The 12,759-nt window shown below is 41.2% G+C and overlaps 2 protein-coding genes across 4 annotated transcripts; one reads left to right on the plus strand and one right to left on the minus strand.

Moving 5' to 3' along the window:
• Positions 1-231: 231 nt before the first annotated feature.
• Positions 232-4,270, plus strand: RBM48 (RNA binding motif protein 48). 2 transcript variants are annotated; one of them, XM_005152930.3, is made up of 5 exons: positions 232-361; positions 1,050-1,240; positions 1,367-1,512; positions 2,467-3,002; positions 3,992-4,270. In XM_005152930.3, the coding sequence occupies exons 1-5, from the start codon at positions 233-235 to the stop codon at positions 4,076-4,078; spliced, it is 1,089 nt and encodes a 362-aa protein (XP_005152987.2). In that variant the 5' UTR covers position 232; the 3' UTR covers positions 4,079-4,270. The 2 variants fall into 2 exon arrangements, with proteins under 2 accessions (XP_005152987.2, XP_030908315.2); XM_031052455.2 differs by having other exon boundaries at positions 2,467-4,108.
• A 195-nt stretch (positions 4,271-4,465) lies between these two features.
• CLXN (calaxin) lies at positions 4,466-11,979 on the minus strand. Of its 2 annotated transcripts, XM_005152928.2 has the most exons (6): positions 11,922-11,979; positions 11,458-11,613; positions 9,851-9,955; positions 8,257-8,408; positions 6,015-6,119; positions 4,466-4,538 (listed from the first exon to the last, which is right to left on the minus strand). In XM_005152928.2, the coding sequence occupies exons 1-6, from the start codon at positions 11,977-11,979 to the stop codon at positions 4,494-4,496; spliced, it is 621 nt and encodes a 206-aa protein (XP_005152985.2). In that variant the 3' UTR covers positions 4,466-4,493. The 2 variants fall into 2 exon arrangements, with proteins under 2 accessions (XP_005152985.2, XP_005152986.2); XM_005152929.2 differs by lacking the exon at positions 11,458-11,613.
• Positions 11,980-12,759: the final 780 nt, after the last annotated feature.

Consider the following 12,759-nt stretch of genomic DNA (forward strand, 5'->3'; position numbering starts at 1 on the left):
CCTTCCCAAAATTCCCCCTGCAGTCCCTAAAACAGTGGTATGACCCATTGCTGGCCAATGCGATCACTACATATACTCATCCCTTGCCTCTGATTGGCTTCTCTATCGAGGGCTTCGGCTCTTTCTGTCTGGCTAATCACCTCAGCGGGAGCCAATGAGAGTTCTGTGTGTTGACCGGTCCGTCGGCGAGCAGCTGGAGCTGCCTGAGCGGGGCGCGGTGGGCGATGGGAAGATGGCTGCCGGCAGCAGCAGCAGTAGTAGCGGCGGCGGGCTGGGCGATGCCTGCAAGCACCACACGCAGCTGGGGGTCTGCGAGTCGCGCGCCAAGTACCGGGAGGGGCGGAGGCCGCGAGCCGTGAAGGTGGGGCCGGGTCTGCCCCTCGGGGCTTCAGGGGCCGCTCAGCCGGGTTGATCCAGCTGTGGCGCCGCCGGTCTCCTCAGTGCTTGTCTCCGTTCGGGTAGCTATAGCTCTTCTCCCCTTGCTGCGGGGTGCGTCGGTGCGAGGGCTCTGACATCTGTTAGACGCCCGAAGGAAGAGTTGGAGTTGGGTTTGGTAAACCTACTAACTCCGCGTTACGTTTTGTAAATTAGTCGTGTAGAAATGTATGTGGCGCGAGTAGGCTGGTTCCGTGCGAAATTCAGCCCGAGAGATGCAGAGCAGCGCCAGGGGACGTGATGGCCAGCAGGCAGCTGGGTGCACAGGGCCGCTGCCCTCGGCTGCTTTTGTGCTGAAGCTCTGGTCGCCAGCGGCTCTAGGTGGGCCCTGCCTTCCGCATAGGAGGAGCTTCTTGTGACAGCAGGGAGAATGGTGGACTTGCTTTCTATATGTGTAGTTAATGTACAGTGCACTGAACGGCACTTTCTAGGGCTGGCCTGAGAAAGAAAGCTTGTTCAAGAGTCTGAAGTCCAAACAGAGTACAGGGTGGATTTCAGCATTCTGAGAGGATTTGAGGAACAACAGAAAACAGAGAGAAAATTGCTTACTTTGGCAGCAAAGCGATAATGTGAACATTTTATAATACTCATTTTTTTTTCTTTTCCCCACCCAGGTTTATACGATCAACTTGGAATCTCGTTATTTACTAATACAAGGAGTTCCTGCATTAGGGGTTATGAAGGAATTAGTTGAACAATTTGCATTATACGGTGCCATTGAAGAGTATCATGCTCTAGATGAATATCCAGCAGAGCAATTTACTGAAGTTTATCTGATAAAATTCCAGAAACTGCAATGTGCAAGGTACTGGAGAGGGCAGTATTTGCCTCTTGCTTTTAAAATCTTTTTTATACTTTATTTACAATCCATTAAAATTCTGGAGAGTTGAAGTAAAATCCTGTTTTGCCAATTCCATTTAATTCCCTCCAGGGTGGCCAAGAAAAAAATGGATGAACGAAGCTTCTTTGGTAGTTTGCTGCATGTGTGCTATGCTCCAGAGTTTGAAACAGTCCAAGAAACTAGGGAGAAGTTGCAGGATAGAAGAAAGTACATCGCAAAAGCAACAAATCAAAGAGGTTTGTAATTAAATTTCTACAGAATATTAACATCTCACTTCAGGGGTGGGTGAGTGAGGTTTTGGTTGAAGGGCCCATTAAAGAAAGAACTTTTTAACTAGCTGACTAGTTAACACTTTTATGGATGCATTTTCAGTATGTTTGCAGCAGATTAGAGACATTTTTCAATATATAGAGGGCTGGATCTTTTTCAAAGCAACTTCTCATTTTTGGTTTAGACTAAAAGAAATGCTTGAGCCTTAATAATTGAAGTTTTCTTTTCAAAACATTATCAGAAATTTCAAGCACTGGCAGGAAATTTGGGATCATCTTTTTCACTTCTGTTCCTGCTTATTCAGGCATGCTCAAAGGGAGCGTTTTGTAAGGAAGGAGACTATTCCAGAGCCTTCAACAAAAAAAAAATTCTCCAGCCTGCATATTGGCCCTGAGGAACGCCAGGAATGGACCGGGTTTACCCAGGCTGCTGCACTGCAGAGTTCCCAGGCAGCACTGAAGCCTGGGCCAGCTGAGAAATCAGCAAATTGCTGAGCACAGGCTTCTCTTGTTTTGTGCTTATGTACTTTGTTACTATTCATTGCATGAGGATGTTGAAAGGGAGTAAAATCACTGATTTTTAACATCAAAACACCTATTTCTTTTTACCAGTGTTGCAAGGCAGCCTGTCCTTGAACTCATAACTGAGGTAAAAATTGCTGATTTGCAACATTAGAAATACTCTTGTGTTCTCAAAACTGCAGAAATACTTCTGCTCAGGCATTCTCTTGCAAACCAGCAGAGGGACTAGCATGGGAAACTCCAGCTTGAAAGGTGCCACTTGGGAAAAAAGAATCACAGAAAGGTGGCTGAAAATGGAGTATTACTGGTATTGCTTCTGTAATTGCTTTAAATGGGTTTTATGTGTTAGAACTAATAATGACTTGAAATAGTGAAGCTGCTTTTTCTGTTGTTTCAAAGATTGCTTTGTGTTAAAGCAAGTAGAGGGGCCTAAGAAGACAGTCCCAAAGAACTCCCAGCATGACCGTCCATGGAGTACATCAGGATCACATGCAGCCGGTAACTGGGATTCATCCTGCTTTGCAAGTTCTCCTGGGGTATCCCACAGCATGGGGTATCCCTGTGGGAATCACAGTCAGAGCCTGTTGACATTTCCCCAGTATGATAACAATTCTGCTGAAACTTCTGGGCACTTTGGTCAAAACACATCCCTAACAATAAATGCACATCCAGTAGAACAGACTCCACCAAACTCCTTAATGCAGCAAAGGACAGTTCTGGTTGATAATGGAATCAGTCGGTTTATGCCTCGGACAACTCACCTGCAAGAACGTAAGAGGAAGAGAGAAGAAGGTACCAAGTTTTCCCTCATTGGAAAAAGTATGGACAATGCTGAAGTCATCATTGGTCCACAGCTACCAGAAATACCTAAAGTGGATCTGGATGATGATTCACTGAATACCTCAGCTACATTAATTCGAACTAAGTTGAAAGAGGTATGGATTCTGCAACTTCTGATGTTTTCATTTTCAAACACAGGTATCGTGTGCTTGTTATCCATAAAAAGAGAGACTCTAAGAAAAGTGAAATCAACGTGTACTCAGTATTATCAATTTATCTGTCATTCTTACTGTTTAACTCTTTCATAATGCAGAATATTGCAGGCAATTCTACTCCATACCTCTGACACGATACTTCAGAAAGTACAAATGTCAGTACATGGTCCTTCATGATTTTTAGTAAACTACACCTTTTTTTTTTTCCACGTGGGGAGGCAGAATAACTTTGCAGGTAGTCCTGCTGAATCCAGTGTGATACTTGTACCTGGTTTCTGATTGAAAAGGAGTGAAAAATAATGAAGTCAGAGTTCAATGTGATTTTGCTCCAACACTACTTACGGCATTAGGATGTACAGAACCACAAATTCTACTCTGAGAAGCTTGTCTTAAGCTATATAACCTTTTATGGAAGATATTAATCTATTAGCAGGTCAAGCACTCCTGCAATAACTTCCCATTTAAATTAAGATATGAAAAAGTTTTCTTGACTGACTAACAGACTGATTTAAAAGAGCTTATCTCCAGTCAAAATGATAAATAAACACCCCTTATATTAAATACACTTCTAAAGCTCGTGTCAAAACACATATCTGAATTTCAGAAGCATACTCGACCTTTGAAAACACCTCTGGTAGGGAGAGGGGTGATAAGATACAAAACGTTCTTAACTATCTGAAATTTGTTTGTGTGGTTAATATACAAAAACAGTACTGTGAGCACTTCCATTTTCTGAGTTTCAACTGTTGTATTCAGTGCTGCCTCTGGTGCTATTTTTTCCCCTTTTCCGGCAGGAAAATTCAGTACATGTATGATTGTAGTAATACATCCCTCCCAATACTCAAATTTTGGAGAGATGGTGTTACTCTAAAACTAGCATAAAGGAGTGGTTACAGTTTACTAAGACTTCTTTTTTATTCCCAATTTAGGTAGCTGATTCTGTGTCAAGAACATCTGTGGAAAAGCCAGAGGGTAGTTCAGCCAAACCACTTGTAAAGCAGAGAAGAAGAATATAGATACTGCTGGCACCATCTTCTTACAGTCCTCCTTTTTCCCCTCAAAGGATTTAGTTTAAAATACTTTTTATGTCAGTAATAAAATTATTTTATATTGTATTTCCAGTTCTCTGTTAAAAATTGTTATGAGGTTGTTTCTTGGAATAATTTATTATAATTATAAATTATTACATTATAAATCATTATAATGTACTATCATTGCACTACAGTCTTTCCCTGTGTACCTCATCCTGTAACAAATTTCATAACTCATTTTTAGGTAGAGTAATAGAAGTAAATTTTATTTATTCATTAGCTTTTACAGTAAAGGGATACTGAAACTTAATAAGAGTTTCAAGTTCCTATTTTTACTATACCATGCAGAATGGTGAAGAAAAGAACCTCTTTACAGCAATATTCCACTGGGAGTTACAGTTTACAAGCTTTCCCGGAAGGTTTTCTGCTCAAATGCCATACGGCTCTGTTAAAAAACAAAACCAAAATTCATTTTAAACTAACTGAAGGATTTAAATACAGTCAGAAAGGATGCTAAACTGAATTGTGTAAGCAGTGCAGGTCCTTGCAGTTAGGATACCTCTTGCTTTTTGGCTTAGAAAAGGTAAATTCTGATTTAGCATTGATAGCATCAATGACCCATCAGAACATTCAAAGTTATAGCTGAGGGGAAATTCACATTGTAACTGTTCAGCTGTGGTAACGTGACCAGGGAATGATCTGGCATGAAGGGCAAGAAGGTCCAGCTGCAGAATGAGTTAAACTGACTGCGAGCAGGAATGCCAGAGTGTAGTATGACTTAATGTAAAAGAGTGAAATTTCTCTTGGTGATGTGACAAATATCCACAGCATTGTGTTGTAACAATCCTGGAGTGGGAGGGATCTGGTGCCACCTCTGGGCAGCAGAACTGGTGCTGGGGGGATGAACCCAGTGCTAGGTTAAGGTTACAGAAAACTAGTAATTTTTCTGTGCTGATTAGCGAATGTAATTCTGTCCAGAAACTTTTCAAAAACCTTTTCACTGGTGTACAAAACCAAGTACTTCCCTGTTTTATCCCAAACCCTGGCAAATCTGCCAGAAGTCCAGCATTTTGGAAACAGCTGCTTTGCAGCTGACATGATACAATGCCCCCTGCAATTCTGGCTACAAGATGACTTCCTGTCTTCTAGCCTGCCAGGCAGGTCAGCTGGCAGGATATAGAGGTTTCCAGTGAACGAAAACTTGCCACATCTCACCAGCATTACACAGCTCCTCTGTTTCTAGGAACCACTGCATGTATTTCAGAGTTTTGCTTTTACATCTCTATGAAGGCACAAATTTCAGTATTTAAAAATGACATAAGTTCAAATAGAGTAACTATTATTGGATTTGGGAAAAAGTTCTTTGTTCTAGAGCAGAAATGTTCTCCACAGTTGAGCTTAACACTGAGGAAGTGAGCATCTTTCCCCCCAGCCCCCCCCCAAAAAAAACCCAAAACAAACAACAACCCCAAATTAGATGGATTGTTAATAAAGCTGAGTTAGGTGTAATTAAAAACCAGCCGTGCAATACTCGGAGATGAAGAACACTCTCAAGGTATTGAGATGATGGAAGAAAAATAAAAGGAGTTGTATTCCTTGAGATCTTTGGCATAAGAAGTTCAAGCGAATGGTCTCATTTTCTTAATCTGAGAGGATGTTCACTGAGGATCATTCTTTATATTGCTGCCCTGGGACAGACAAACATGGAGTAACTGTATTCTTATGCTCTTTTGTACCAATGTTTGTGTAAGGAAACATCAGTGCTGTGAAAGGTAGGTCAACTTGACATACCTCACTCCATACCTCACAGCCGAAGCATTTATCACTTTCAGCAGCCCCAGGTAATGACAGTTGATACCATGCTATGTTCATCTCCTTACCAAAAGTACATAGTATTGCACTTTTGTTTTTGTTGATGTACCTTTATGTCTGGCAAACATGGTCCAAAGGCTTCTAAGAGAAGGTTTTCATCTCTGACTGCTTTTTCAAAGTCCTTAAAAGAAAGCTTGCCATCATGATCATAGTCCTACAAAAGGAAGGCAACTTTTCAGCAAAGGGCAATTACTTGTAGGAACAATTTTTGTTTTAACAGGTGTTTTACTGACATGGATTCTATTTTTAGTTCGATAGTATGAAAATACTATTTTCTTTGGGCCATCAGTCTCTGCTGCACAAGTTCTGTATTATTTGCCTTTACCTCAGGCACAGAAGGGGGAGCAAGCTCAACTATAATCTCAAATGCTAACAGAATTTCAGAGAAGGCCTAACGTTATCACAGGAAGAGGCTGAGCTGATAATTGCATGGACAACTCTCAATCACAGTTGGCACTGAGATAAATTACAATTAGGAGACTTAAAAGGAGGAGAAAATGTTAGGATATATTCTATGTATCTATTTACATAATGAGTACATTCCTACATCCTATTCATGAGGCTGGAAATACTTTAGTTGTTTCTATAGTACACTCCTGCCCTGTCTTTTACACATACAGCACCCAGAAGCATATGGTGGAGTACACTGATGCCAGCCCACTTCTTTTGTACTGCAGAATCTCAGCATAGCAGAATATTCCTTGAGGTGTAAAAACCAGCCTTGTGTTTTTAGCAGTTCTACAATTTGAAAACCTCCTGTTTCTACTGACATGGCAGCTTAAAACACAAACAAATGCTGCAGTGAGCATAAGTACTTCTTTAAACCATATAAAATTAAGGTGTTAAGATTGATGGGTGCATCTGATTAACGTTCAAGGCAAATGGCCAAATCAAAATTTGTGAAGATCAAGCCATGGAACCATCACAGCTAGTGAATGTGCAGGGAGCACAAGTTATAATGGCCAGAAAAGCAGAGGCAAGGAGCTATGTAGGCAGAGATCCCTGAACAAGAAAACCTGCCACTGGATGTTTCAGAGAAACAGAAATGGCTGGGTACCCTCTACCTTTACACCCCTCAACACAAGAGAGAGCAGGGCATGAACATGTCCATTGCAACGAAAACAGTATCACATGACTGGGTGTATGCTTAGGCACAGTGCCATGGTACCTACAGGCAATTACTCAGAGCAATTTTTACTTATTTGAGTGATGGACTCCACAAATGTATTTTTGGATACCTGATAGCTGTTCAGTTAAGATGGCAGCAATATCCTACCGGCACAACTGCCCAGCAGCCAAATCAGATCTGGACATTCTTCAAACACATGTCAGAGCCTTATTATGTTCTTGTGGAAAAACCGAAATGGGACTATGTACATGATTTGTTTACAATGCATTCTTACACATGAGAAGGTTCATTATATCTAGAGCATAGTGCTTGGACTAGCACAGCTCACTTATCAACTGCCCAAGACATGAGGGTGATCATTCTGGAAACAGCCTGCAGGAAAGCTGTGCATGTAGGTGGCTCCAAAACTGAATAAATTGCCAACTCATAGCTTGCTTTCTGCATAAGACTAGGCTCAGCATGGTCAAGAACTATGGATAAGATAAACCTTTCACTGAGGGCGTGCAAAATGAGTGGCTTTGAAAAATAGAAAAGACGGGGTTGAATAAAAAGAGTTGAGCATCACGATCTGGTTTTAAGTGAGATCTTTTAAACACCACAATAGGCAGGGAGGTTATATTTCTTGATTTGATGAAAATGTTGAAACAGTTCCTGGCTGATCTGGATATCTTAAATTAATCATAGTAAGACACGTTTTATATTAATAACCTTGAGATTACTATTCTAATAGAAGATATAAATTAGTAAAAGATATTTCAGGAGCAATTGTTAAAACACATTTACTTAATAATAAAGCTATTGCAGATGCCTATCACTGGAATAAATGCAGCTCATGCATTTGAATTTTCCACTTCTGACTGGGCTCATTTTGACTGGGCATACACATGTGTGTATGCACACATACACATGCTAGCTTATACACAAAGTTTGTAATGCATTCACATAATAAATTAACAGTTTCATGTGAGGATACTCATTAGATCTGGAGTACATTTCTGGCTTTCCTTAGGAGACTTGTTTCTGCAAAGTATGTAACTAACTCTGAGGTGCAGAATCCCACTGTAAATCAGACCCATTATTTTGTTGCCTGATAGGGAAGCTCAAAGGTTCAGTTAATGAATGTTTGAAAGACACTCAAGTATCATAATAAGTAAATACTTGCCATTTTCTTCATTGCTATGTCTACCAAATCCTTAATTCCCTCATCAGGATCTTCTTCGGATGGTTGTTTGAGAAGACAGTTTTTCAGCATTTGAAACATTTCCTCTCTTGAAATGTATCCATCACCATTCAGGTCATAAACCTCAAAACAGTCTTTTTGAAAGATAAACCAATTTTAAATTCATACATACTGTATCACACACCATTAAAACTGTCTGTTACCTATAGACAGAAAATGTGAATTGTATGTTGTACAGAATATTTGTTGAGCCACAATTATCATATATAATACTTCATATACATTGCCTATTTGCCTTTCATAGTGAAAATCAATTTTGCTCAAATAAATCATCTTCAGCCCACAGAAACCATAATAACTTACAGATTTTAACTTCTCTGAAGTTCTTTATTTAGAATATAAACAAGGTTCTGGTCTCCGACAGGGACCAGCTGTCTGTATCAGAAGGAATTTGCACATACAAACCACATCTTTGTTATTTTAGAAACTGGGTTAGGAAAGTAAAGGAAAAGGAAGAGTCAGCTGTACTAGCACAAAAAAGACAGCTATCACTTATCTGCCTAATTGTTCCTACCTTCCTGGAATCAGAAATCTACAACCATAATACCCTTTACATAAATACTATTTACTTTATGTAAATACAATTTACATAATATACTTTTATCTCTCACAAAACTTATTTAAGCAAACAAACCAACCTCTTCAGTTTTGGAACACAAGAGGTTTGTGGGTTTTTTTTCCTGACAATGTCTGCAGTGAAAAACTGTACTGGTGTATACTTATGACAAACAACACTGTGTATCACTACACACTGTATATGCTATAGTGCAGGACTTCATATTTTACTGCTTGTGGTTGTATTGACATACTGAATTTTATCCTGGGCACACATCCTAGTGTTGTGACATCCCAGACCACTTTTCAGATGGATTTATCTAATACATTAGGGATAGCTGTTGCTAAAGTATGGGCACTATGGAAACAACATGCTGACATTATCCTTTTTCTATTACTTTTACTCCCCACATGCCCTATTTCTTTAGAGTTCCTGCTGTTTTATCTCCCCCATCTTTCTCCATCATTACTGTAAAGGTTATCATGACCATCTTACAAACAGACTCAGTTTTTCCATCAATTTTTCCAAGCTGAAGAACTGCTGGGATTAATGCAATTGCTGCTGTGTTCCCATTGTGCCAGTAAATGAATGTTGGCACAGGTCTTGGTTGGCTTGACACTGTGCTATGTAGCCAAACTTAACCTTCAGCTCCATCTGTGTCTTTCTAATTTTGTGTGTGAATACAAAAATCTGTCAAAACTATGTGCTGTAGAACAAGTTCAAATGCTAGTTTTCGTGAGCAACAAAATCAGGTGGCAGCTATGATAATGGCAGTTTACACAGAAAAATCTCTGTATCAGAGAACCCATTTCAGAACTCTCACTGCATTAAGCTATACAGAAGAAAACTTCAATCACCAAATACTTCATAAGAGTAACTACTAAATTCTAATAGAAGCGACAAGTAATAATCACAAATTCAATGATTACTACTAAATACCAGCATACAGATAAATCTTACATTTGATCTTTTCTTCTAGTGTCCCACGGAGAAATACTGATAAGCCTTCCACCCATTCCGTCGCACTGATGCAGCTGTTGTTATCTCTATCAAAAGCGCGGAACACTGGGAAGTGTGTTAGATACATTTGAAATGTATACAAGAAGGAAACCCAAAGGAATATTTTCTTAAGTTCAATGAAAATATAACCCCATATTTTTTCTGAAGATGTTTCTCTGCTTTGACCAAGGTATGATAACCCTTCTTGGATCTTTCTAAGATGTAACAACAAAGGAAATTTCACCCCTCAGTTTACTGATCTGCCATTCCAGAATCCTACTGGGATAAGACATCTTGTTTGATCTGTTGCTTTTCTGATTTAAACTACGACAGAAGTATGCTTCCATGCAGATGTAAACCAAATAAATCACAATACCCCTTCACTGAGGCATATCTGCAATACAGGAAGAGATCTTACTTACTAGGTTTTGCCACAGAAAATCTTAAAGTAATCCTGGGAACAATACATAAATATTTTAAATATACAAAGTAAAATAACCTCCTGTCTTTCATGTACCAAAAATCTTTCTTCTCCCTTCCCTGAAATAAGAACCTTTCAATCTTGCAGCTTTACTATTCATACAGCTAACAATATAGTACTTCAAATCCCAGATATAATTCAAAGCATCAACTAATATCTATAATAATGCATATTTTAGAATGTTAATTACTAAGTTGGCTACTAGAACACCCTACACCCAGTGCCAAGCATTTTAGAATTGGAAAACAACAGGTTTGCTTTTTAAACTGAAATTAGTCCCTTTGCATGTAAGCATTAAAATAATTTTAAACAAAGTGTGCATGTAAGGTATATTCCAAGGCCCACTTACCTTGTTGCATAAAATGGCAACAAGTTTTCATTTTATAGTATTTAAATACCCCTCCTGCTAGACAACAGGAGAAAGCTTAACCAAGGGATGACTCTTGGCAGCCTGAAATTGAAAAGAACAGCAGACTAATGCCTCTTCATATCCTCCTCTAGACACCTGTACATCAGATATCATTCATGGGATTTTCACAGCAACTGTTGATGCGGCCCTCATGTTATCAGTCCATGAAATCGCTGTATTTTCAAGGGGTTATTTGGCTCATTATTCTCATCTCCCTCTATTGTTTGCCTAGCCCCCTCTGTGCTGTTCACAGCGCCTCTATTCCAGAAATCATCCACTCTGTAGGCATGCCCAAGACCCCCCACGTCGGAGACAGCGCTTTTCACCGGCAGCAGCCACTGCCGCTCCCGGCGGAAGCATCGGTGAGGCAAGTGACCCCATGCTGCCCTCTTCTGTCACGACCCTACAGCGACTGGGAGAGAAACAGCCGGAGGATAACGCAGTACAGCTGCCCCTCTGGTTGGCCCTCCTGGTGCAAGCACGTGAGCTAGAGGGAAAACAAGGAAAACTATCCCTCATAAGGAAAAAGAAGATATCCTTTGCTCAGCAGCTCCTGAATACAGCTCTTCTTTTGCTGTCCTTGCAGGAACAAGACGGCTCTATCTCATCTAGGCATGCTCATCAGGTCAACAATGTAAAACTAGAATCTTCCACCCTTTTTAGACCCACCAGTCTCACCTCTTTCCATCATCATCTCCTCCGTCATGCCAAATGCGCTGTGCAGAATGTCTCTGAACATGCTACGGTCAAAGCCGGCTGCTGCAAAGCGGCTGCTGGACTCAGCCACCAGCTTGTCGAAGAGCTTGATCAGACATTCCACTTCACTTTTATTAACTGCCCAGGCAAAACACAAGCCAACGTACTTTATCACTTAAGTGGGTAAAAATGCATGCCTGGCACAGTGGAGCCGCAGGGCCTGGTCACCTCAGGTGCTCACCCTAAAACCGATATGCCTCACTCTGCTCCACCCGGTACCCCTACCCCTAAGGGCTCAGCGGGAATTCCCCTCCCCACCCCGCGGTGGGTGGTCAACAAGGCCACAGAACGAGCACACACAGGGGCAAGGGGAGGTGTCCGCCAGCGGCGAACGCCGCTCAGGCAGCAGCGGAGGCTGGTCTGCCGCAGGGCTGGGGGGGACTCACAGTGCTTGGTGGAGTGGCCCAGGGAGTCCACCAGCTGCTGCAGCCTCTTCCTGCTCATGGTGAGGAGCCGGCCGCTCACCACCGCCGCTGCGGCCGCCATGGTAACGCGGGCAGGCGGGCCCGGGCCTGGCAACTGCGGCCTCGTGGCGTCACTGGCAGGTCTTAGGTAAACGGACGTGCAGGGAAGCAAAGGGAAACTGGTACTGTACGTTTGAAAACAGCAGCTCCAGAAAAGAACATAACTTCAAACTTGTAAAAATGCTTTCGGAAAGAAGAGCTAAAAGCGACTACATACAACAGAAGTCTATTAAAAATACTTTAATCCTGACATTCCTGCTTTGTCCCACTGCTGAAGATGGGAACATGCATGGAGGTTGCCTGGCGCCACCTGAACCCACTGAGTGTGTAAACAAAGGGGAAGCTGAAGGTTGTAAGCAGCCTCTAACTCTTCCTTCAGGAAGGACACAAGAGGAATCACTATTGTTGATTCACTGAAAACCAACCATTTCACCTCTGGTATTAAAGCAGCTTTGTTGTGAACTGAGAACATGTGTAAGCCCTTTAGGCAGCCACACCACTTCCAAAGCACAAGAGCAGCATTTCAACCCACAGCTGACCAGAACAAGTAGTTAATATCCAGACAATTCAAATGACATACCAGCTTCTGTATTTGGAAGACTGGGGCTCATTTTGATTTTTATTTCTTTCTGTTGCAGGTAGTTGAGTAAGAGTCAAATGAGGTATCTCACAGGACAGAGCATTTATGCTATAGTTCATTACAGGTTCTTTTACCAAAACTGCAACACCACAACTTAAAAATAAAACAAACCCACAAAAC

The sequence above is a fragment of the Melopsittacus undulatus genome, chromosome 1 (genome assembly GCF_012275295.1).
Source record: "Melopsittacus undulatus isolate bMelUnd1 chromosome 1, bMelUnd1.mat.Z, whole genome shotgun sequence".
NCBI classification, from domain to species: domain Eukaryota; kingdom Metazoa; phylum Chordata; class Aves; order Psittaciformes; family Psittaculidae; genus Melopsittacus; species Melopsittacus undulatus.